At 43.3% G+C, this 25,076-nt stretch overlaps 2 protein-coding genes across 2 annotated transcripts; one reads left to right on the top strand and one right to left on the bottom strand.

Annotated features, from left to right (window-relative positions):
* The first annotated feature begins 3,860 nt into the window (after positions 1 to 3,860).
* On the top strand, positions 3,861 to 5,259 carry gjd4 (gap junction protein delta 4). The gene is made up of 2 exons (XM_085469175.1): positions 3,861 to 3,924; positions 4,067 to 5,259. Exons 1-2 carry the CDS (start codon positions 3,861 to 3,863, stop codon positions 5,257 to 5,259), a joined length of 1,257 nt encoding a protein of 418 aa, XP_085325301.1.
* A 10,077-nt stretch (positions 5,260 to 15,336) lies between these two features.
* fzd8a (frizzled class receptor 8a) lies at positions 15,337 to 18,133 on the bottom strand. Its single transcript, XM_085467572.1, has one exon. The coding sequence runs from the start codon at positions 17,692 to 17,694 to the stop codon at positions 15,949 to 15,951; it is 1,746 nt and encodes a 581-aa protein (XP_085323698.1). The 5' UTR covers positions 17,695 to 18,133; the 3' UTR covers positions 15,337 to 15,948.
* Positions 18,134 to 25,076: the final 6,943 nt, after the last annotated feature.

Genomic DNA, 25,076 nt, shown 5'->3' on the forward strand with positions numbered 1-25,076 from the left:
TGGTGTGTTTTTTCTTTGTCTCGCTTCATCATAATCGATTTAATAATCAGTGAAAGAAACACACTCCAAGATCTTAGACCTCCTTCTCTTTCACCTTGTTAACTCAAGTGTTTTTCACAATAAGACAATATTTTGATATGTACTATAATGTACAAGTGATGTGTGTTGCGCTCACACAGTGTACCATTTAAATGGCTTACAGCAAGTGCTAATACAAAGATTACATTCTGCCATTCAGTCACTGAGGGACACATTCAGTCCTTCATACTGGCCTCGATTTGTTTTTATTTTATTATTTTATTAGTCCTTTATTTATCCAGGTAAAAATCTCATTGAGATTAAAAATCTCATTTCCAAGAGAGACCTGGCATCATGGCAACAAAAGTCAAAAGATTTGTGTTTTAATTGTTGCTGTGGTAACTATCCAGGTCATTTCAATGAAGAAGTGCTGTTAGCTTTTATTAAAAGCACTGTTCGAACCGCTGTTGTGAACACCATCAAGCTGAAGTAATAAGTGAATAGGAACAACATCACTTTACAAGTTGAGAAAGTTCTATAAAAAACAGGAGTCTGTGAAAAACTCAAGTACACAAGCAGAAGTTTTGGCAGTTTGCTGGTCTGAAACATCTACACAATGCCTCAACCTTCCCATGAGAGGCGTTCCAACAAAATCACCCCAAGGCCAGACCATGTGATGCACAGAGAAACATGTTGAACTCTAGTGCACTTGTACAACTAGAGAAAGAAAAAGTACATTTTGTATGGAAGGAGAAAACGTCTCCCTGAAAAGACCGTGGCAACACAGGTTTGAGTTGCAAAGTTACATCTGAACAAACCTAGAACTGGAGATGTTTTTCTCCTAATAGAGAGCTCAACTTTTGGTGAAAACTAAGCATGGCATATCAAGACAAATGCCTAATAACGGTCAAACACCGTGGTGATGTGATGATTTTGGACCTGGGTACTTCATTGAGTCGACCACAAACTCCTCTGTGTACCAAAGTATTCTAGAGTCAAATGTGAGCCATTTATCTGACAGGTAAAGCTTGGCCCAAATTAGCTCCTGGAACAGGACAACGATCCCATGCACAGCACTAAATCGAGACAGAATAGCTGAAAAAGAAAAGATTCAAAGTCGTCAGCCTGACTGAAACAGGAATCACACACAAGAGAGCGGGGGATAAATTAATGCCGGAAAACGTTGATGAACTGAAGCAACTGTAAAATTTGGTACAACAGGATAGATTAGTCCTGTTACAGTGTTACCAATAGTTTTAATGTTCCCCAAGCCAGTTAGATCTTGCTAATAATTAGAGAAATCTCTGTACGTCCATCTGTTTGCCTTTTCCTCTGCTATCTCGACTCCTGTTCATCTGATCCACCTCAAACCTAGCAGGGGTGTTTCTGGAGCTTGCAGTGTTCTTCCTGGTGTCTCTGCTGCCTTTTTGCAAACTGCTCAAACATTTCAGATCATTTGGATTAAAGTTTGGTCAAATACTTTGAATGAAGAGTCAGAAAAGCTCAACTTTGTCCGGAATGGAGATGTAAAATTTGCTCTGATCTGCAATGAGGAGTGACATCATTAGACAATATCATTAAAGGTGCTGAAAGAATTCTCAGTAGGGTTCATCGCTACTTAACCCTTGTGTGGTGTTCGTATTTTTGTTACTCAGCCAGTGTTCATGGGTCTGGTGGACCCGCTAGAGTTTTGGCTTTCCAAATTAACACTATCAAACAATTTTATGTTAAATTACTCAACAGATGTTTACTTCATCCCAATTACAAGACATATGAACAGCAAACATGGTTAATTTTTTCCCTTTACCTTTGTTAGATCACATTTATGAATTAATGTGCTTCTCGTTTTTCTTTTATATAAAATGTTATAAATAAATCAGTTATAATCAAGTGGAGTGAGTGGAAAGACACAACACATTTACACGTGAAAAAATAATTAATTGTTTAATTTTTCTTTTGAAAAAAACTGAACACGGGTCTCACAGACCCGAACACCATACAAGGGTTAAACGTTTCACAGTGACATTTGATCTTTTGTCAATATAAAAACAGCTTTAAGATGAAGACACTGATCCCACAGGACAAGCATTACGTGTTTTATCAAATTAGAAATTTCTCACCCTGTATGTTCATATTCGATGCTATATCCCAAGCCTTTTTATAATCTTTTGGAAAGTTTGTCACTCGTGTTCATTGGAAGCAAACACAAACGTCTCATGCATCATTTCCTAGGAGATGGGAGACGGCTGTGGATCAGGTGGATGTTCAGGTAATTATTTAGGTGGGAACTTTTCCAAGTAATTAGATAAGTGAGGAGCAGCCAAGTTTGAAATGAAAACGATTGTTGGCTTGAATGGAAAATGCATCTACCAAAGCCACAGTCTAATGGGGAGGATGGAAAGCTTTCCTGGGGATATTATGCCATTATGGCCTCATATTTTAATGTAGTGAGTTTGAGAGTTTGATGTGAAAAGCGTTAGCTTTTTTTTGTTTGTTTGTTTTAAATCAAACTATGAAATGACTTTAAAAATGTTTTGCCTGTCATTCTTTCTTCTAAAGCAGGGGTAGGCAACTCCAGGCCTCGAGTGCCGGTGTCCTGCAGGTTTTAGATATCACGTGAGTGAGGATGCCGGCACTCGAGGCCTGGAGTTGCCTACCCCTGGGTTACCCCTTTTATAGAAACCAATCAGAGTGGATGCCACATTCTACTTTAAATCAAATACAGATTGTGGTCCACGCCACTCCTCTGGGAGGGAGAGAGAGGGTAGCAGTTGAGGCTCTTTTACTGCTAAAACTGTGCCGTTAGCTGTTGCTTTGAACTCAACCGGAGCAGCTGCACAAATTTCTTATGCTGTCTTGAAAAGGTCATCACGGGCAAAATAAAATCAGTCATAACAGACTTCTGAGTGGGATTTTTTGTGTGTGTGGGCAAGCGTGGACGTGCTAATGATCACTGATCTGTAGTAATTATGAGCCAAGCCAACTGTCTTTACCCATGTGTGCCCTCAGCAAACTAACGTCATGGGGAATCTGTGCTCTGTACAGGAGAGAGTCAGTCTCTCTCTCTCATGGTCTATATACATATATATGTGTGTATATACATATATAGCATACATACACCTGTGCTGTCTTTAAGACAAATGATTAAACATGGCTGTATTTCCTAGCCGTATTATGCGAGCTTCCAGTAAATCCTTAACAGCCATAAACTGCTATCAGCTGTGGGAAAATGCAGTTTACAACCTCCTTATGTTTCACGAGAGCAAATCCACTGTCTGCATATCTGCACGTTATCTTTATTTGTCATTGTAAAATGCCTCAGTAGCTTCTTATATTTTTATGGAGCGGCCTGTTCGAGCATGCCTACCATTGTGGTGAAGAACCTAATACAGTAGTTTAGCATGAGTAAGCCGGGAGGCTTGTTCCTCTCCTGTAAAGACAACCAACAGCACCAAAATATCTTTGCAATGCCAGGACAGCGGTGAGCTTTTGCGAGTGGGTTAAGAATAGATCGACAATGGGGCTCACGCCTGTCTTCTGTTGTCTGAGGACAGACGGTTGTCTGCAGGGGACGGAGGAAGAGGTAAGGTGGTGTGCTAACTTCACTCAGCCTTTCAGAAGCTTGGGTGATTCAGATGAATCTGATACAGTTTTACCCGCAGGGACTGGGTGAGAGAATTGGAGTGTCATGCTGCCCACCTGGGAGCCTACGTGATCCTTTGTGGAAAGGCTAGAGGAGAGACAAGAAGTGGATAGGAAGTGGAGTGCTGGCTTAATGATTTTAGCCTTTGGTCCGAAACTGGAGGACCTGACGATTTTGGAGGCCCTTGAGCATAACAGACATGGCGGGATCAAGTGCCTCAGAGGTGCTTTTTATCTCTGTCAATCACAGCATCACTTTAATGGGTGAGTTGCCTCTAGTTTTGTTTTAAATTGTTATTTATGGCTTTAGATATTGCAGTTAAACTAAAGATCATGAGGGGTAATCTCAGTTTTTTTAGGCTGATTGAATAATCACATTAATTTGTTTTCCTTTTCTTCCCCACAGGAAAGGTGTGGCTCGTCGTGATGATCTTCCTCCGTGTCCTGATCCTCCTCTTCGCCGGTTATCCTCTCTACCAGGATGAGCAGGAGAGATTTGTGTGCAACACCATCCAGCCTGGCTGCGCCAACGTGTGCTACGATCTGTTTTCTCCTGTTTCACTCTTCCGCTTCTGGCTGGTGCAGCTTGTCACCGTGTGCATCCCTTACATCCTCTTTGTCATCTACGTGGTCCATAAGGTGTCCAACGCCCTCACGGTGGAGCTGAACTCCCAGAAACAAACCAAAGCCTTTCAGCTGTTCAGAATCCGACAGGAGCCGTCCAACAAGTTGCCTCTCGCGGTAGAGCAGCGAGGGTGGGCCCGGTCCTTCAGTGGAGCCTACATCCTCCATCTGATGTTCAGGACTCTGCTGGAAGCAGGCTTTGGAGCAGCTCACTACTATCTGTTTGGTTTCTACATCCCCAGGAGGTTTCTTTGCCAGCATGCTCCGTGCACTACTCAGGTGGACTGCTACATCTCCAGGCCCACTGAGAAGACTGTGATGCTCAACTTTATGCTCGGCGTGGCCGCTCTGTCCTTTTTCCTGAATGTGCTGGATTTTATCTGCACCGTCAAGCGCTTGGTGAGACAGAAGAGCAAGAGGAAGATGATGGTTGAGAAAATACTAGAAGAGGAGCAATGCTTCCTTTCAGCGGGAGGAGCGTCCAGGGGCAACGACCAAGAGCAGGAAGCACAAGACGGGCAAAAGGGGGGTTTCCTGAAGAGGAGAGGCAGCAAGGGGTCTTGTGGAGTAGGGAAACGTGATTTAGCTCAAGAACCTCCCTCCATGGAGCGCTACTCTCTTCCTCGTTCTCTCGGCCCGATGGGCTGCACCACCAACGGTAACAATGCCGACTCGGTCTCCCAGGAGGAGGCTCCAGAAAGGGCCGGCAGCGAGGTGGCTCTCTGTCCCTTGGAGCCCATGGGGACGCCCAGATCTATTCGTGTTAGCAAACGGGGCCGACTCAAACCTCCACCCCCACCCAGACGTGACCTTGGTTTTCCCTCTGTGGGGCCATGTGCCCCAGTGGGAGATATTTCCACAGCAACAGCAATCTGTACCAGAAAGGTGGGCCAGTATACACTTGTTGAGGTTGGCTGCAGCACAGAGCTGCAGACGGGCGACGATGGGCAGGAGAAAAGATCCGAGTGGGTCTGACTTTAATACTGTTAGAAGCAACAACTGCTTGGGTTGATATTTTACCACGTGACTGCCCTGTCACCCTGAGAAGAATCTATAATGGCATTACATTCACCGGACACCTTAGACTCTTATTTGCCATGATTTTTTTAATCATACCATCAAGCCGCATCTCCTTTGCAGCACTGGTCCGGTGTTGCAAACTGACAAGAATTCAGCAAATCTCTGAATTTAGCAAGTCAGGAATGACAGTGAACTCAAGCCCTAACTGTCTTTGAGCAAATCCAATCCCTGAAACAATCTAAAAGAGGGCAGCCCACCTGTTGTTTGTTTTTTTCTTTCTCCCCATGATGCTTTTACCCCTTTTATAAACAAAGGCAGGCCCCACCCCACCTGACTGACTTTATTTACTGTGTCAGGGTCCCCGGGGTCAAAGCAGACACGAGCAACCTCTGGGCGACCTTTTTGAACAAGAGAGTCGGGCCTAAATGAAAGGCAGTAATCTCACTAAGTCGCTGTTACCACACGTAGACGACAGAAAAGGATTCCTCCACAGCAGTGAAGGACACCGTGAAGGCCGATATAAGATCACAAAGCAATTATGTTCTCCCATAGGGGCTCTGTATTTATGGAGACAGCTTGTCATTCTATTTCAGGGCCTCGCAGAGCTTAGAAGGAATATAAACCTTAACATGGGCTGACACTAGAAATAGAGCACAGCGGAGCCCTGCAAAGGAGGACTGTGTGCTGCCCTTCAGGTTATCTGCGCTCAGCTTTGGTTTCCCTTTGATCAAAGCTCAGGTTAACGTGTGCCAGAAACTAGCAAACTGCTCCGACACATATCAATCACAGAAATTATGATAACATGAAATGTGACCCTTTTTTTTTCAACTCCCCAGGTGAATTCACGTGGAGGTCAAGAGTCTCCTACAGTAAATCAGCTGCGTTGCTCTTGATTATGTGTCGCTGTCGCTGAGGGGCCAGCCTTTGTGGAAATGGATAGCTCTTGATCTTCGTCCTCTTGTGGTTTTTTTGATGATGACAACAAGAGCTCCGAGCCTCATATCTCACCTAGCTACAGAGTACCGCACCCTGACTGCGACCACGGGGAGGGGAGGGTTCATCAGACCAACATCAAAGGGATTCTTAACTCTTAATGTAAAATGATGCATTCTGAATCCTACAGTTCAAATAATTCACATTACAATGTTGTGTTTACATAGTGTGTCTGGAAAGTATTCACAGTGCTTCACTTTTTCCGTATTTGTTCCAACATCTGAGCGATTGGGATAAAAGGGCCTTAGTCAGGGAGGTGTCCAAAAACCAGATGGTCACTCGAGCATTGCTCTGGACAAGCATTTCTGCGGCACTCCACCAGTCAGGCTTGTGTGGCACATGACAGCCTGCCTGCAGTTTGCCAAAAGGCACCTGAAGGATGGTGCGATGAAACAAAGACTGAACCAAGAGCTGGACATCAGTCGATCAATGCCACCCCACAGTGAAGCAAGGTGGCGGCAGCTTCATGCTGTGAGGATGTTTTTTGACAGCAGGAACTGGGAGACTAATCAGGTAAAGATGAATGCTGCCTTGACGATAACCTGCTCCTGAGCGCTCTGGACCTCAGACTGGGGCGAAGGTTAATCTTCAAACAGGACAGCAACTGCAAGCACACAGCCAAGACAACACAGGAGTGGCTTCGGGACCACTCTGCCCAGCCAGAGCCCAAACTCTCATCTCTGGAGAGTTATGAGAACAGCTGTGCACCGCTCCAACCTAAGGGAGCTGTGATTGCTTCCAAAGATGCTTCAACAAAGTATCGAGCAAAGGCTGCCAATCCTTATATACATGTCATGTTTTTGTCTTTTAGTTTTAATAAATATTTAAGAATTTCAAGCAAACGTTTCTTTTACTTTGTCATTATGGGGAATTGTGTGTAGACTTTTTAGGTGACATGACAAAATGTGGAAGAAGTGAAGCTCTGTGAACACTTTCCGGATGCACGGTAACATAAAAATTGATTGCAATTACTGCCTTTTTTTTTTAACCTTTATAATATCAAATGAATTAATATCCAGTCAGTGTGGATTTTTTTTTCAAGTGAGAATTCATGTTTGTGCTTTAAGCTTTTCTTAGATTTTTATGCACTCGTTCATTAGCAGTTCTGATTTTCTATTAAAATGGTGATGACGCTGAAAGCAAACTTTTCTCAGCACTGTATTGTTCCTCCTTCCCGCTGTGCTGTATTCTCTGCACCAGCACTGTACTCTGAAGTCTTGCTGCCCTCCAGTGACGCCGAATGTAAAGTGCTGCCTTCAACTGAATCAGCTGCTCTCTGGAAACGTGAAATGTGCATGTTTTTCCCCCGAATTCCCAGAGCTGTAGGCATGCTGTTCATTTTCAGTTATAAAACCACGTTATTGTACTGAAAGAAAAGGAAAAAATTTATTACTTCTGTTTTCACTGATTATCCCAAAATAGCTTGTTTTACAGATATATTTATTTTGAAAGACAAAAAACTAATAGCTACTAAAACTACTCCCTACCTGAAAATACCGTACACCACACTGGACCATTAGACTTGCTGTGAAACGTGTGTATTATCATGATGTCCCCTTTTGTGCCTTTTTGTGCTACTGTGAGCATTTAGTAACATCTGCTGCAATGAAACATTGAAATGTGAAAGTGGCTTTTTCTTCTTTTCGTTTGCTACTGCTGTTGTCTCGAAAAATAAAAAGCTAATCAAAGGAATCACCTAAAAAGATTTCTTGATTTCAAACATTTCACCAGCGTGTAAATAATAAGCCTTTAGCCATGTAAAGTGGCAGATACTGGTGCTGGCTGGAAAGACTGTCTGATGAGGAATTTTAGGTTGGGGGAAGCAGTCCCTGCAGAGGATTCTGGGAGAAATAAAGTGCACAATGGAAACACTGGGAAAGTGCAATGGCATGCTATCTGTGGGTGCATGTACTGCAGCTCCTCCTTACAGTAGGCGCTGCTAGCAGACTGTTTATTATGAAATGTTCTGTTCCACAGCAGTGAGTCAAATATGCTGGTGTTAAATCTGCCGCAGGTACAGCCGTGAGTCTGTGGGTTTTGTTTCACAGTGAAGCCTTCGATGGGTTTCATTTGGTATTCATGATGACTCTATTAATCATTTCGTCAATGTGGTTATTTGGAGTTTAAAAGAAAACTTTAGGACTGCAAATGGACCCTTTTCCTTTTCCACTGGTAATCTGAACTCTGAACTTGAGAAAAACTTAGCTTGGAAATCTCCCACTGTTCTTCGTTTAGGTCTTTAAGAACATTTGATTGGGCGTGTCCACTGTAGCACTTCCAAATATTTGTTATTATAAAGCATCTCTGACTTACAAAAGCCTTACGCCTGTTGTGAGTACAGAGCACAAAGAGACCAGTCCCCAGGCAGCCGTGAGATTTTACACAATCAGAACAATATGCCCCTCTGTCTCCAGCGAGACAATGATGGCTCCTGTTTTTGGGAGGTCAGCTCATCTTCACTTTGTGCGCTGAGACTACACCCAACACCTTACTCACTGCTCTCCTGTTCCCTGTGAGACACAAACACAAAGTAAAAGCAGCTTCACTGTCCCGCTAACTGTCTGACGCACATTCAGCTGTTGGAAAAGAGGGATCAAGACAGAAAAGAGCATGGCTTACATGCACTGTAGTAAACAGAAACTGGAAAAAAATTGATGAAAAACAAATGTGTATGTTCTCTCATTTCCCCTACCATGATGACGCATAAAACCCAACTATTTGTTTAAAGCTGGAGTGTTTATTGAACCTTTGGACAAAAAAAAAAAATTAATTAAATAACAGTTTGTTCAATTTGTAGCATTTGTTTTTTTGCTACATCCTTTGCTACATTTGTAGCAAAGGATGCTACATGTTCAATTTATTGCTAAAAATTTAAGAGGCAACTTATTCATGTTTTTTGGGATAAATTAAGGTAACACTTTATAATACAGCCACTGATCAAGAGCATAATTAAACTGTAATTAAATGGAATTTTAACATATTTCATTTGAAATTACAATATAATTAATTTACCTACAAATACTTAAAGATGGGCACACTTGAATAATAAAGTGTAATAATGCGTAATAAGAAATATTTATACTTTAAGTAAATTTAAATACTGTGAAGTAATTTCAAGTAGTGTGCAGTTTTGTGGTAGTTTTGCAGTGAACATGAGCAATATTTCCTCATCTTACATCATAAATGATGCGGCCAAGTCTAACTTTAACAATCACTGTTCAACACAACTTTCGAAAAGAGTGCACAGAGTTTCACATTTTCTGTAAAGTCACCTGGCAGTAAGATAATATGGCCTGTGCCTTGAAAAGTACAGCAGAATAGCAGAATTTAGGCACCACTTCAAATGACTTATGCACTGATTAAATATACATACAATGTATTTATTTATTTCCTGTACAATACATGAAGTTTATGCAGTATTTAAGATTACTTACAAACTATTTAAATGTACTTACAATATAATGAGTTCTTTGTTTCCGTTATAACTTCCAGTGTACCTACCTGTAAGTATTTGCAGGTAAATATAATTACAACGTCATTTTAAGTAGAAAAATTCAGAGGAATTACAGCCTTAGTCACAGGCTAATGTATCGTATGTGATACACTTGGCTTTACAGGGTTGAGCATCGTTCTGTGCTCTGTCATCAACAGGGTGCATAAAAACCTAAACCTCAGTGTGGAGTCAGTCTGTCTACGAGGAACCACCTCAGGGTCGTACAGTGGACAATCCACAGTTACACAAAAGAAACAACTATGACTCTATTATAATACAGGAAATACAATGTAAACAAAAGCACAGAGTGTGTGTATTTTAGATTTATTCTTTTATGGTTACTCAGACTAATGCATCAATAAATATAAAAGGATTAACACGAACTTTATCTGAACAGAGGCTGACGTGGAGCAGCTATGAAGTAGAATAAAAATGCATCATTTTATAATTTATCGTTGTTTTCAGTTTGACCTGCTCAAGACACTTCTTGAGTATTAATTTGTGCTCCGTTGTGTCTTTTGTGTTAAATGTCTCACAGTAAAAAAAACAAAGCAAGAGAAATCTGCACTGTATCAGCAGCAGGACAAAAGAGTACTCCTAGCTGATGGCTCCCTCAAGTGTACACAGATGGGTATTACATTAAAAAGTAACAAAATTGAAGCATATGGAACATAATGACTAGAATTTCTGCTGATCACAGCATATATACTGACAGATACTGTGTCCCCTAAATCTTTGTTACAGTTATCACTGGTGCTGAGTGCCTTTGGCTGGGCTGAAGGTTCGCCCCTGCTGTGCCCGTACCCAGAATGTATCTGGAAAAACCGTCGGTCCTTGGGATGAAAGATGTGAAGCGCTGAGGGGAACACAGAGTTCTGCTCCTGCAGTGTGTTTGAGAGAGAAGGACAGGGTGGAGGGTCAGCAGCTTTAACATTAATCTTAACGGGTCCCAGAAACCTGAGGTCACTGTTATTCTTTATGCATAGAAGGATACACCCAAGGAAACTCTGGAGTTTAATTGCTATTGTTCAACAACCAGGATTTTTTTTAAGGAAAAACAATAGTTGCTGGGCTTATATTTACAAAATCCAAGTGGGATCACATGTGTTAGTGCTTAAGAAAAGACATTTTTAATGTAAATCTAACAATAGATAATACTGGGCTGATTTGTCTGTCGAAAACAGCCAATACAGATCACAAGATGCTGTCCACAGCTGCGGCGTGTCCTCTCACTGCGCTGAGATTAAACATAAAATCTTTACCCAAGTGTACCGGCAGGATCGATGGTATTAAAAAGCATGACCTGCCCAGCACCCCTCCGCTCTCCTCTGTCTGCCTTTCATCAAATGCTGCCATTAATATTTGATAAGCAGCAAGTCAGAATGTTCCTCCTGGCTGCAGAGAGTGATCAGGAAACAAGACAATTCAATCAGGGGGAGCGAGAGTGAATGATTGGATTTCCTCACCGTTTGAGGGATTTGATTCTTATCAGATTTAAGTTTGCTACCATTCTGCTCCAGTGGAGCTCAGGGATGCACTGAGAATAAAGAGCCCCGAAAAGAACAAATAGGTAGCCTCGAACAGCTGAAAATACACATTTAACTCAGACACGACCTGCACTGTATCCTCCTCCATACCTTACCATACGATGAATGCACCTAAAAGACATTCTGTGCAGGAAACAGGCTACAACATGATAATAACAATGTGTATATAACAGCCAAGCCAAAACCTGCTTCCTTAAGCACCTGGATGGCTGGATTGTGAAGGCAAATATGTGGGGATGTTGTTTAATGGTGTATGGTACCAGGTTTGAGAGGAGAGGTATAAATAAAAATGGTCTAACATTAACTTGTATCTTAGACGTTTCAGGTAAGTGCTAGTGAGTGATTAGGACTACAGAAGCTGAGGTGTATGTGGAAAAATATGCACAGCTATTACAGTTATTAAAGTTAAAACCATGTGGTCCTGATGAAAACTCAAGCGAAAGGTTCATTAAAAGTAAAGTAAAGTAAGTAGGGGAGACCGGGGATAGTTGTAACGTGGGTCAGTTGTAACACTTCCAATTTCTTCAATCAGGGCTAAGTTTCAAATGATGTGACTCATCTTGTGCATGCCCAGTTCAGTTCTGCTATCACATGTGAAAAATCAGCACATTTTGTCACACACAGACAATTTAACATGAAAAAATGTAATTTGTATGGCAAAAAGTAAGTTTTTCTACTTTATTTCAATTTCTAATAGCATTATCTGCTTTGCAGTTAAACTCATCAAACTTAAATGATGTTATTTGTATGTCTATGGGGATATATTCTGTGTAAGTCTTTAGTGCTAATGTTTTAGCCGTTGGCTGTAATGTTAGCTAGTTCATGGCTATAGGAGTCTGGGTCAGTTGTAACAGCAACAGTCTGGGTTAGTTGTAACAATAATGCAGATGTTGCAACTTACCACACTTTTACTTTAACTTATATTAAACAAGTTGGGGCAACGACATCAGCAGAGAGAGGTTCACTGGTCGCATTTGTATATGCGGTTAATGCCATTGGCAACACAATTCCTCCACTGTTTGTGTTCCCACACATACATTATGCAGACCACTGTGTCAGAGATGGACCAGTAGGAAGTACTGGTAGTGGAAATAAATCAGGATGGGTGCAAGAAACAGATTTCCTCATCTTTCTGAAGAACTTTGCAAACCACACCAAGGTAAGCCATGATAAAAAGTAATGGAATTGCGATGCTGGTGAACAACTACATTTTTCCAGCTTCATTGTTATGTTCAAAATTGGTGCAAGAGTTGTAGGTTATAATGGCCACTGAGCCAATGAGGCCAAACTCAAGGAAGACCAACCAAAATTAATGAAATATTCAGTTGCAGAAAATTCCATAATTTGTCTTTTTTGGGGGGTTGGAATATGTTCAAAAGCTAGATTTCTGCATTCTGTCACACACACACACACACACACACACACACACACACACACACACACACACACACACACACACACACACACAGCTACATAAATGGCTCTAAGTGCATTCATGTGTTGAATAAACAAAGATTACATGTTAATGTTTTGTTAGTACCCTTATTTCATTGTGTTACATTTCACCCCGGGATATGTTACAACTAACCCAGACTATGGGGTTAATTGTAACATTTCACTCTTTGTGTTTGAGACCACACCATGCAATGGGTAATTGTGCTGCAGAGAAAATAGCTGCACTATTTAATAGTCGAGACATGTAAATACTTTGCATTACATTTTGAATCCACTACCTTAAAAGAGCTTCAATTTACAGACAGAAATGTCAAAAATGTTACAACTATCCCCGGTCTCCCCTATAAATAGATAATAATTTGGCAGTGCGTAATTTACATGAGTATTAGGATAAGCCTTGTCTGGTTCTCGGATTAATAATGTTGATTAGCTCTGAAAACATTTAAGCAGTGACTCACAACCAGCTATCAGGGGTATGTGGAAAGATTAACACAACTATTAGTTATCAAATATCAAAAAGACTTAGCAGACCCTAACCCTAAGCTAATTAAAGTAAATGAAAAATAGACCACTAGCGAAAAAAGTCGCAAAAAGATAGTAAAAGAAGAAGTTATAACTCGCTAAATGTGGCTAACAGTTGACATGATTAGCTTACAGTGGGGACAAATTCAACTGTTAGCTAAACATGATGTATCGACAGCTGAAATACCATAATTTGCTAAAATTAAGAATAAAAACTTTACATTAAATGGTTGTAAATAATGCTAAAAGTATGGCTAGCCTAGCAGTCAAACTGTTAAGTAACATTACCGGCTAACAGCTGAAATAGCAAGATAATGTTTGAATAACTGGAACCGTTGAAAATGATGAACTACAAGTAAAAATGAAAATGTTAGCCAGACAAAACAGATCAACATGTGAAATTGGATGACATAATGACATGAAAAGCTGTGAAATGGAATAAGCTATTAATTTAACTGAGAAATAATGATATTTATGGAACCCAGATCTATGTTCAAATGTGTCACTGGTGATGAAGATGAACCTCTTTCATCTGACTGTGAGCACTAATTGTTGAAACATCTCATCTTTATTCCAAAATGAGTAGCAAACGATGACACCACAAATACAGATGCTGTATGTAGAACTGCGCCGTGCTGTTTTAACCACTAGATGGGGCTGCAGAGCCGGTCCATTGCTGTGATGCTGGCAGGCTGAGAGAGCTGCAGCTCAACACTGTTTGGATAAGATAAACACCAGAGAACCAGACTGAAAGACTGAAAGCAACCGTGATTATTCATGAAAATAAAACAACAAACGATTTGGAGCATTAAACTGAAATGTGAGATGGAGGGACGCTGTGTTTACATGTGAAATAAACTTTTTCAAACTTAACTATACCACCAAATGTGACAGTTGATGCCTCCACACAAACATTAACACTACTCAGAGCTATGCCAGTTTTGTAGAAAATGACCACAATGTAAAGAGACCACTGCCCATCTTGAAAAAAGTTACTTTCAACTTCAAACTTTATTATCTTGTTCTTCGCTGAGAGCAGGGATCATTAGGCTGGCAGTGATGCAGGATTTATAAAGCTGACTTACACTGCCAGCAGATGCATGTCCATGCTGCATTTACAGTGTGAGTGTAGAGGAATAAAGCAGGAACAAAGCAGTCACTACAAAGCCTACTGTCACCATTGACCAGCAAATCAAAGGCATGTCTATGCTGGGTTACAGTGTATCATCTTATGCCAGCGCACTGGGTTAATTGGGACCAAACCAGATAGATACATTTGTAGCAAAAAAAGAAGAAGAAGAAGAAAAAAAAGCCTCGATTAAGGGGCTTTAAGATGTGAGATCATGTGAACAGACCACCTGTGGGGCTTTCATTGAGATTTCAATATCATTCATGTCAAGGCCCCTGCACTCACTGACACAGCTTGAGCTGAGGGAGAAGATGCTTCAATTGAAACCTCTGCAAAAAAAAAAAAAAAAAAAAAAGCCAAACACAAGACGCAGGGGCTCTGGCAGGTTTCAGCTCTGACAACCCCTCCCAAAAAAGCAAGGGGGTCCCAAAATGCTCTTTCAATTGTAGGCCGTCCATCAAAGCATCCAAATGGGGACGTTTAGGGGGAACCTTGGCACATCAGACAGACACTCGTAATACACACCACCTTTATTCTAGGCTGTTAAAAAAAAGAAAGAAAGATCAAAGTTTCTCCAGATGAAAAGGGTCCGTTCCCTGCATTTATACCCCCCCATTCACCCACTCCCTCTTTTACCAAATTAAGAAAGCAGGCTTCGGCAGGCATGTGAAGAGGACTTTTAACAATTATGGAGATGCTCCAACTCAACCCCTGCCTCTAATTACCGGTCTCTGATGGTTAAAAGGGCTTCCTTTTTACCCGGGACTCTCAAAAGCTGCCATCATCAACATGGTGACCATAAGGAACCACGAAAAACAAAAAAAATAAAATAAAAAAAGATATGAGGCTGCCCAGACTGGCACACAGAAATCCTCAAAAGCACTGCACAGATATTGAGATTTGTCAAATGGTTTTATTGTCAAAATAAAGGTCATATTTGCTTTCTTCACAAAAGAAACATCTACACTTTATACAAATTTACAATATCTTATAAACTTTTCTTTTATACACATATGTACACGCTTTCTCTCCGTTGTTGTTTTTACAGAACTTTTATATAAATACATTTGTAATTACAAAATCAATGACCCATTTAAAAAAAACAACAACAAAACTATTGGGCACTGTTAAGGCTTAATTTAAACCATCTTTGACGAGATTGGAGATTATACAACGTTATCTAGCACTGTGTAGAGAAAATAGCAATAAAAATCCCCCCAAAAATGCTCTTTGTGTGAAGCTGGTTAGAAACTAAAACCTCTGCCCCCAGCAGGTAATGGCCACATTGTGTAAAAAGCCTCATTCTGTACCTCTAATACATATAAACAGGAAAGGGGGCGTGTGTGGGGCTTAACCTGTGTGAATGCCAGGTACATTGTTTCAACCAATTCTCAGTTCATTACGATGCAAATTGCTCGACACCTGGAGTGATGGGTTATCTCCCAAAACAATTAGCAGTTCCCATAAGCTGCTTTTAGTGAACCCACCCACCCACCCACTCCAATTCAAACCTGGGACAGTGGCATCTGCTTGGGGCAAGACACAGAGCTGGCTGTGCCCGACCTCCACGTCAGTCCGGTGCTCACGTCGCTGTACATGGAGCCGCTGGTGCCTTTGCTGCCCCAGCAGCACCTGGTGCAAAAAGTTCTCCAAGAGTCCAAAGTTTTCCCAGACCAGATCCACACCCCGGACGTGATGCCCACTAGAAGGCACATAAAGTATTTCAGCATAAAAACAGCATAGTCCGGAGTCCTGCGGTCCCGCTCTAATAAACAGTTAAAGCAGTTGTGCGTGACCTCCCAGCTCTGTCTGTTGTGCTGCTCATAAAAGTAACAGGCCACTATGATAGTGGCGGGCACCGTGTAGAGCACCGTGAAGATGCCTATTCTGATCATCAGCTTCTCGAGTTTGTCAGTTTTGGTGCCGCCCTGCTTGATGACGCTGCGGATCCTGAACAGCGACACAAATCCAGCCAGCAGGAACATCGTCCCTATGAATAAATAAATCACCAAAGGCGCGAGGACGAAGCCCCGCAGGTTGTCCAGGTTCTGATTCCCCACGTAACAGATGCCAGCCACCGAGTCTCCATCCACGGAGCTCAGCGCCAGGACCGCGATGGACTTCATGCTGGGGATAAGCCAAGCGGCCAGGTGGAAGTACTGAGAGTAGCTGGCGATCGCCTCGTTGCCCCACTTCATCCCCGCCGCCAGGAACCAGGTCAGGGAGAGGATGACCCACCAAATGGAGCTGGCCATGCCGAAAAAGTAAATAAGGAGGAAGACCACGGTGCAGAGCGCGGGGCCGGTCGTCTCGTAGTGGATGTGCTCCACGTCGAACTCCCGGTTGCACGCCACTTTTTCGTGCCCGGCGATTAGCCTGACGATGTAGCCGACCGACACGAACATGTAACACGCCGAGAGGAAGATGATGGGTCTCTCTGGGTACTTGAAGCGCTCCATGTCGATGAGGAAAGTAGCCACGGTGGCGAAGGTGGACACAAAGCACAGCACTGACCAAAGTCCGATCCAAAAAGCGGTGAACGCTCTTTCGTCGTGCGTAAAATAGGGATTGTGGCACGGCATGGCGCAGTTGGTGATCTGCCCCGTCTTGACCCGGTTGTACAGCGGGTGGCGTTCCGTGTTCACCGGCACCATGGGCTCCAAACATGTGCATCCCGGCTCGCACGGAGCGGCGGGCGGCTTGTATTTCCCCGGCGTGCCGGGTCTGCCGGGCTTATTTTTCGGCGGATTGTAACCCTTACCTGGGTGGTTGGTGGGTTTGGAGAGTACCGGGGACGCTGTAGTTGAATCGGTTCTGTTGTAGTCCATGCACAGCGTGTCTGGGTTGCCCTGCACCGGCAGCAGGTCGCACCTCATCCTGTCCGGCCAGGGAAATCCATACTGCCTCATGAGAGGCGCACAGCCGGCCCGAGCTCTCTCACACACGCTCCGGCACGGGGGGAGAGGTTTTTTGTAGTCCTCCAGGCAGATCGGCGTGTACATGCTGCAGAGGAAGAACTTCAGGTCCGGCGAGCACTGGATCTCAACCAGAGGCCAGAACTGGTGCACCTCCAGTCCCGCCTCGTCCTGCGTGTCGTGGTTAAACTGGTTGGGCATGTACGTGTAGTTGTAGCCGATTCCCTTGCACAGAGGCACGGCTATCTCCTGGCAGGTGATTTCCTTGGCTGTGGTGCAGCTGGATCGCGGAAAGAGAACGAGCGAGAGGAGCAGATAAATCCCAAACAGGTCCATCTCTCCGGCGCGTCGCGTCCTTCTCTTTCTGCTCTGGCGCAAACGGCGATAAATCCTCTCAGGCGTCTGCTTTCGCCTCCAGCCCGGTTAGATGCTGCGCGGCGATCCCATCTCGCTTCTCTCGGGATCTTGCACGGAGTTGCGAGCAATGTGCAAGCCTTGTTTACTTTAGGCTGAGGAGGAGCAGGAGGAGGAGAGAAAGGAGCCTACAGGGCGGAGAGCGGAGCTCAAGATGGCTGAGAGGAGAATCCAGCTTCTTCTTCTGGAAGCTGCTGTCAGTATCCAAAGAGGAAAAAAGAAAAGAAAAACCCCAAGTAATGTCCGATCGTTGCACGCGGGGGGAACGTGGGCCTCCTTTCTTTCTCCAAAACACAGCGACCACATTCAGTCGGCTTGTCCCACCTCTCTCCTGGTTCCCATACAAAACATCAGCTTGTGGGCGAAGCGGTGCGGATATATACGAGAGCCCGGCTGAACACACCCCCGGAGCCCCTGCTCCTATCACAGAGAGACAGGGGCGGGGCTTCCCAGCTATCACTCAAGCTTCCTTACCTAAAGTCTTATATAGCTCATAATCAGAGAAGTGTCGCCAGTTGTTTTGTGACTCCGGGTTCAGGACAGTGATGCTCGAAGTTACCGAGAGCCGTGGATCCTCGGACACTGAGACCAAACAGACATATTTTAAAAATGAATGAAGCCACCTGCGTGACACAGTTGTGCACCTTGTGTCCTGTATTTATCATTTTTATGAACTTCCCAGAGCTGCTAGTGCTCTCCAAACAAACTCTGTCTACGCAGTAAAGTCAAAAGAATTCCGCAACAAGCACAACACAAGAGCGTTAACACACATTTCAAAAATCACTCCAGCGTTCACTGTCGTGTAACTTTCCTTCAACACACCAGCTTTGATAGCGTCACAACAACAGTTAACACGCACACCAGGCGCGGGGAGGATGCCTCTGGCTGCAGATGATTGTGTCTGCCAGAGAGGGGCCGGTTCGGTAAATTGGCTAATTTGCGCATGATAAGACTACCCAGGGAGCTGTCTGTCCTTGTGAAAAGCTGTTTTATTTTTTAAATGAGGTGCTAATGTTTCGTTTAACGGCTCGCACAGAGCTCCGCGGGAGGCGTAATTGCGCGAGGCAAAGACCGGGCGGCATGAGCACGCTGAGACAGTGGCAGAGCCCTCATATCAGTGTTAACATGATTGTCGAGCCTGTCTGGAGAAGGGAGGGGGGGTGTCTCTGTAGTAATGTGACGCTAATCTCATTGTAGTGAATCTTTTTTTCTTTTTTCTCTCTCTCCGCACACAGTTTCTGTTACTTCTCTAAAGACTTGCTCCACATCAAATCAAATGCACTGCACAGAGGAGAGTGCTCAACTGTATACAAGGTAGGCAAACTTAATGCTCCCTCACACATCAGTGCATGAATGGAAGAAGCTCCTTCATGTCAGAGCACAACCTCCTGCAAGCGCTGAAATTGTGTCCAAATAAATACCAAATATATTTGCAAAATATGAACAAAAATCGACATTTAACATGACAGCATCAAGATTAAATGTTAGATATGTTGGATTTAAAGCTAGCTAGGGCAGGTTCCGGATGTTCTTGCAGGAGATAAATGTTGGAATCCCCCATCTGATGACTTTACTCTCAAATGCACCACAAGGCGAAGACCTCTGTAACATTTAGGAAGCTGTTTTTTACATTCCTGTGACTTCCGCTGATGTGCAGTTTAATTTAACCGTGGCATCATTCTAACCGACTGTCTAGAAGATGGAAAACCGCACAGCTTCTGTTAAAAAAGAAAAAACCCCCAAAGAGGCAGGCAAGGCTAGACATGTGATCGGCACATCTGCTCGAAACTTGATCTCCATCTCACAAACAAGGGAGATGTGCTTTTGAGTTGGCATTTTTGTCACACACACACTTCCAGCAAGAGTTTGAGTGTTAAAAAGTGAATGTGTGGTCTCACTCTTTTTTTTTTCTTAAAGCATCATCTTCCCAGTTTCCCATCCCAGTATAATGCAGCATTGTGTGTGTGTGCTGGGACTGGTGTGTGGTGGTCATGGTGTTGGAGTTTATTGTGTTTGGAGTGGAGCCAGGTCTTTATCATTTGAGGCAACTTTTAAAAAAATATACATGCACACACATGGACTCGACTCACTGAAAGGATAACACAAGCCTGGGTGAGCTGAGCATCAGGAGAACACAGACTGATTAAGTGAGTCGCCGGTGTGAGATAAGAAGGAAGGAGCTCTGTTAATGGCTGTTTGCTTTTGATTAGGAAACAAGAGTTGAGCTGGCAGCTCTGCAGAGGTATGCAAGTGTACGTTTGTGCACACGATGGACGGTGTGATATTTTCCCAATAATAAACTTTGGAGAAAGAAAAAAAGAAAATGGGCACGTAATAAAAAAAAGGGAGTGAGGGTAAGGTGCTGGTCACAGTGTGGGAGAATGATGGAGGGAGCAGAGGGAGGATAGATGAGGGTGAGAGAGGGCGTTGTGGACAGAGATAATGATTTACTCTGAAGGAAGTGCACTTGTGTCCTGTTTGCAATGCATGCTGTGAGAAAATCTCCCCGCCGCCACACCGAAGCCTTGAAAAAACACTCTGTGACCAATGAATAAAATCCACAATCATGTCAAGATCCAGAGTTAATGCGTGCAGTTTAAAGCCTCGCTCTGTCCGTCAGTGTCAAGTGCTGCCGCTGAAGAAAGGGAGCCCATCGAGTGCGACTGCTTGCCAAATCCTGGACTTACCTCAGAGATGGTGAGACGGAGATATGCTAATGCAACTTTATCTTGTAAAGGAAAGCTTCGAGCAGATTTAGCCAATCTGCTGGACACAATTCCAAGAGCCTCGGTGGCATTTAGCGGGCTCGCGCTAACCCCGGGCTGCTTGTTAAGACTTCATTAGCTGTGTTTGCTCAGGCCTCTTCTTTCCAAAGAGGTGGAGGAGGGCTCCCCAGGCTCCAGCTCCGGCCCCACTCTAGCCCCTCCATATGGGGCTTGTTTGCTCATGGCTGGCCTGGTAATCACTTTCAGGTGGAGCTGGAGGATTTTGGAGAGAGCTGGACACCATGCTCCTAGCCCCTGCCACTGAACCCCCCCCCCCCCAGTTTCCACCGGGGCACTCCTGAGGTGACAGAGTGTGCAACGTGTACCCTGTGAATTAACTCACCTAGGGCCCATTATCTTAACAAACACAGCCGGCCCCTCTAATCAACCTACTGCTGGGAGGACAGAAGGCCCCTGTAAATCCTTCCCTATGGCCCCTGAAGGGTGAAAACTATCAAATAAGTGAGAGAATCACAACTTGTATTAACAAGACACCACAAGGAAACTTTGAAACTTCATTTCCTGCTATAGTTCAATTATATTTATACGCCCCGACAGCCTGCGATGTGATTTTGGTGAAAGACAAGAGGCAACGACGCAAAAGAGCCAAAGGATGTCCGCACTTTAAAGGCAGGAGTCGCACTCTGCAGAGACAAATAGTTCCAGTGAAAGCTTTTGGTAGAGTGGAAAGAGATCCTGCTGTATATATGCACGTTTAAAGCTTTTAACCCCATAAACAAAACTCATTTCCTAACAAGAAGCATTCAGAGAGAGGAAATCTCCACCAAGGCAGCTCAGTTTATATTGGAATAGAATAATCAATGGTTACCAAAAACAGAGTAGTGTACCGTTATTAAATTAAATAATATTAAATGAAGTTAAGAGGCAAACCCTGGTTATAGTGTGAATCGGTTGATAAAATAGTGCAAGTTACAGCGCTGATGTAAACCTCTATGTTTGCTGGGAGCAGTTTTGATTGTACAGTCTGACAGCTTGTGCAGTTTGTGCAGCATACTTCAGGTTTGTACTGCAGTAAAAACAAGTGCAGGCTTTTGTTATGTAGAAACCCATGTTATTATAGAGGTCAGATGAGACATATTTAAATCTTTATACAGTACTTTCTATATGTTGACAACACACAGCACACTTGCAGACTTCAAGACCTTTTTGAATGTGAGTCAAATTTGAATGGATCCCCCTCTACACCCCTAAAAAAAAAATGTTTTATCAGAATTTATACAAAACCTTTTGAGCTGTTGTGTTTACAGACAGAATGATGACACACACACACACACACACACACACACACACACACACACACACACACACACACACACACACACACACACACACACATGCACACACACTGCATTATAAATGATTTATAATACATAACTACAGCTTTTTGGGTTGCCAGATTGTGTAGTAACATTTTTAACATGTAAAACAGCAGACTGGACAAATAAACCCCCCCTCTTTTTTTTTTTGAAATGATTAAAGACATTAACATTTACATCTGCAGACACGATGGCCTATTAGAAAACATTAGCGTTTATTTTTAGCCTAACCACATTTGGTTGATGTCCAAAGCAAACCACATCTTAAAACTTGCATTAGCATTCCCCTACCTCCATCCTTCACGAGAAAGTCTTTGATGTCTTTGATGTGTGACATATCTCTCACAGGACAGTGACATTATAATCACACACAGCAACCTAAGGGATTTTTCTCATCTCGGAAGATTAAAATTAGTAAATACTATTTGGCTAAAATATCTCTATGATTTTAAAAAAGTGGAAAGTAGTTTAGTACCTAATAACAGTTGAATTTATTGCACCTTCTATAATATTTAAAAATGGTACACAAACCTGCTGTAGTATAAATGTCAGTGATGGGTAAATGGTTATGTGCTTGGGGCATCTGTAACCATCCTAAACTATAGTCTGATCCAACACAGTTGCTATTCTTTGACCCAGAAAGTGAAATTGAGTACAAGGTTGTAAATCTTGTTGCGTAGATCGGTAAAACTGTAAAATTCGGAGGTAAAACAGATTTCTCCCCTTCCTCAGCTAATTAAAAGTCCAGCGTTGTCTCTGTGAGATGGCTCTGTACCATTCCCCTGCAGCCAAAGAACTTGTTAGGCTTCTGTCCCTCAGCCAAGTGAGTGTGTGTTAGTTATTGTTTGCTGTTCTAAGCCATCCCATGCAACGAGAGTCTGGCCAGCCAGCAGAGGTCTGCTGCTGGCTGCTGTCACACCTGATACTTGACACTCCTGTTAGATTTATCTCCCCTCTTGTAAAACAGCCTGTGACTTGCTCTTTCCATCCAGAAAGGTAAGTGAGCCCACAGAGAATTCGCCTACTCTGGCAACACACACACACACACACACACACACACACACACACACACACACACACACACACACACACACACACACACACACAAGCCTATATAATAGTGGGAGGGGATGTTTTTTTTAAACCCTGGGTGTAACCAGAGATGAGGCCTGCGCGCCGGGGACGACACATGGGTGACACTTAAGCAGGTAGACTTGCCATCTGGTTCCAGCACGCGGGGTGGAACACTTGTATGTGGTTCCTGGAGGTGATAATTTAATTTTTCTGTGGTCTGTGTCCTGTCGCTGTTGTTGTTCTAGTAGTAACACGCAGCAGACCAGCGGCCCGGTTGCTTCGGGGCCGATTCTGACCGCGCTGCAGGGGGGGTCGCAGGGGTCACAGTGTGTCTGCCTTCAATTCTACGGGGAGGGAAGACGAAGCGCTTCCTGCTAGTTAACTTGTCTCATTAATATTCATGCAGTCTTTGAGTACGTCCTGGTATACCTCTACCTGCGGCCCTTTAACCTCAGCTCAAAGTTTGAGTGCGTCTTCATGTCAGCTGCTATAAGCTAATAAAGCATTGTCTGTGGACAATCTCAGGATGTCATGTTGAGCTCTATCACCAGGCACAGAAGCCTGACATTACTGAACAGAGCTAATTTTGCCTGATTCTTGCACAAGCGCACGATGCCGTACTTCAAATATCGGAGGTGAATTTAGCAAATTCAATTCAGTTTTATTTGTATAGCACTAAATCACAACAGCAGAAACCTCAAGGTATTTGCTTTGTAATGTAAAGACCCTACAGTAATACAGAGAATACCCCAACAATCAGATGTCCCCCTATGAGCAAGCATTTGGCAACAGTGGGAAGGAAAAACTCCTTTTTAACAGGAAGAAACCTGCAGCAGAACCAGGCAGCCATGTGCTGTGACCGGTTTGGGGTGAGGGGAGGGAGACAGGAAAAAAACACATGCTGTGGAAGAGAGCCAGTGTTTAATAATTAGTAATGATTCAATTCAGTAGTGGGGTATAAACACACAAGGAGAGAAAAGAGCTGAATGAAGAAGAAACACGTGACTCATCTGTGCATTATGGGAAGTACCCAGCAGGCTAAGCCTATTGCAGCAAAACTAAGGGAGGATTCAGGGTTACCTGATCCAGCCCTAACTAAAAGCTTTATCAAAAAGGACAATTTTAAGCCTAATTTTAAAAGTAGAGTTTGAATCCAAATTGGGAGCTGGTTCCACAGAAGACGGGCCCGAAAGCTGAAGGCTCTGCCTCCCATTCTACTTTATAATACCCTAGCATCCACAAATAAGCCTGCAGTCTGAGAGTGAAGTGCTTTGTTAAGGTGACATGGTACTATGAGATCTTTCAGATAAGATGGGCCCTTGTATGTGAAAAGAAGGATTTTAGATTAGATTCTGGGAGCCAGTAAGGAGAGGCCAATGTGGGAGAAATATGCTCTCTCTTTCTAGTCCCTGTCAGTACTCTTATTGCAGCATTTTGGATCAATTGAAGGATTTTTAACATGTGCACAGTTGAAAGTAAAATGCACAGGACTGATTTGTGTTCCTTGTTACCTCCTGAAGAGCTGCTGGTGTCCCATTAGGGCAGAAAGTGTGCATGGGTTCTTGAAAATCCATCAGAGAACATCCAGCCTGGACAAAAGTAATAATCTTTAAACTTAGAAATAAAGTAAATCTTTATTTGCTGGTAATGGCATGCCCACACACAACTTAGCATATTTATATATTATATATTTATCTCTTTAGCGTGTGCAGATAAGCTTTTGCCTAGATAGCTATCAGCTGAAGTGGCTGGTATGAGCAAACTGTCATACTTACATGTTAGTTTGGAATAATTTAATATTTCCAGCTTAGACTTCAATATGCAGTTTTCTGTGAAAGCAGTCCCAGAGCATAGCTCCAAAGGCTCTTCAAATATCCGTGGATGCTCGCACGGCATTTTCCTTCCTCACTTTTCGTCTCTGTAGCACCACGTCCCCACCTCCCTCCGTCTCCATGTGTGGCATACCAAGAAACAGATGGCGAGGGCAAGGATGACCGCCAGACAGAAGGAGGGAGAGAGTGAGAGGCAGAAAAACGACAAGGTAGGGAAGCGGGAAACCGTATCCAGAAGGTGAGAGACGGAGAAGCAGTGAGGTAGCAGATGTGTAAAACACAAATGACCTTGCAGA

This window comes from Copadichromis virginalis, linkage group LG9, assembly GCF_057382275.1.
Source record: "Copadichromis virginalis isolate Kocher_CV1m ecotype Utaka linkage group LG9, C_Virginalis_male_GT1.1, whole genome shotgun sequence".
Lineage (NCBI taxonomy): Eukaryota > Metazoa > Chordata > Actinopteri > Cichliformes > Cichlidae > Copadichromis > Copadichromis virginalis.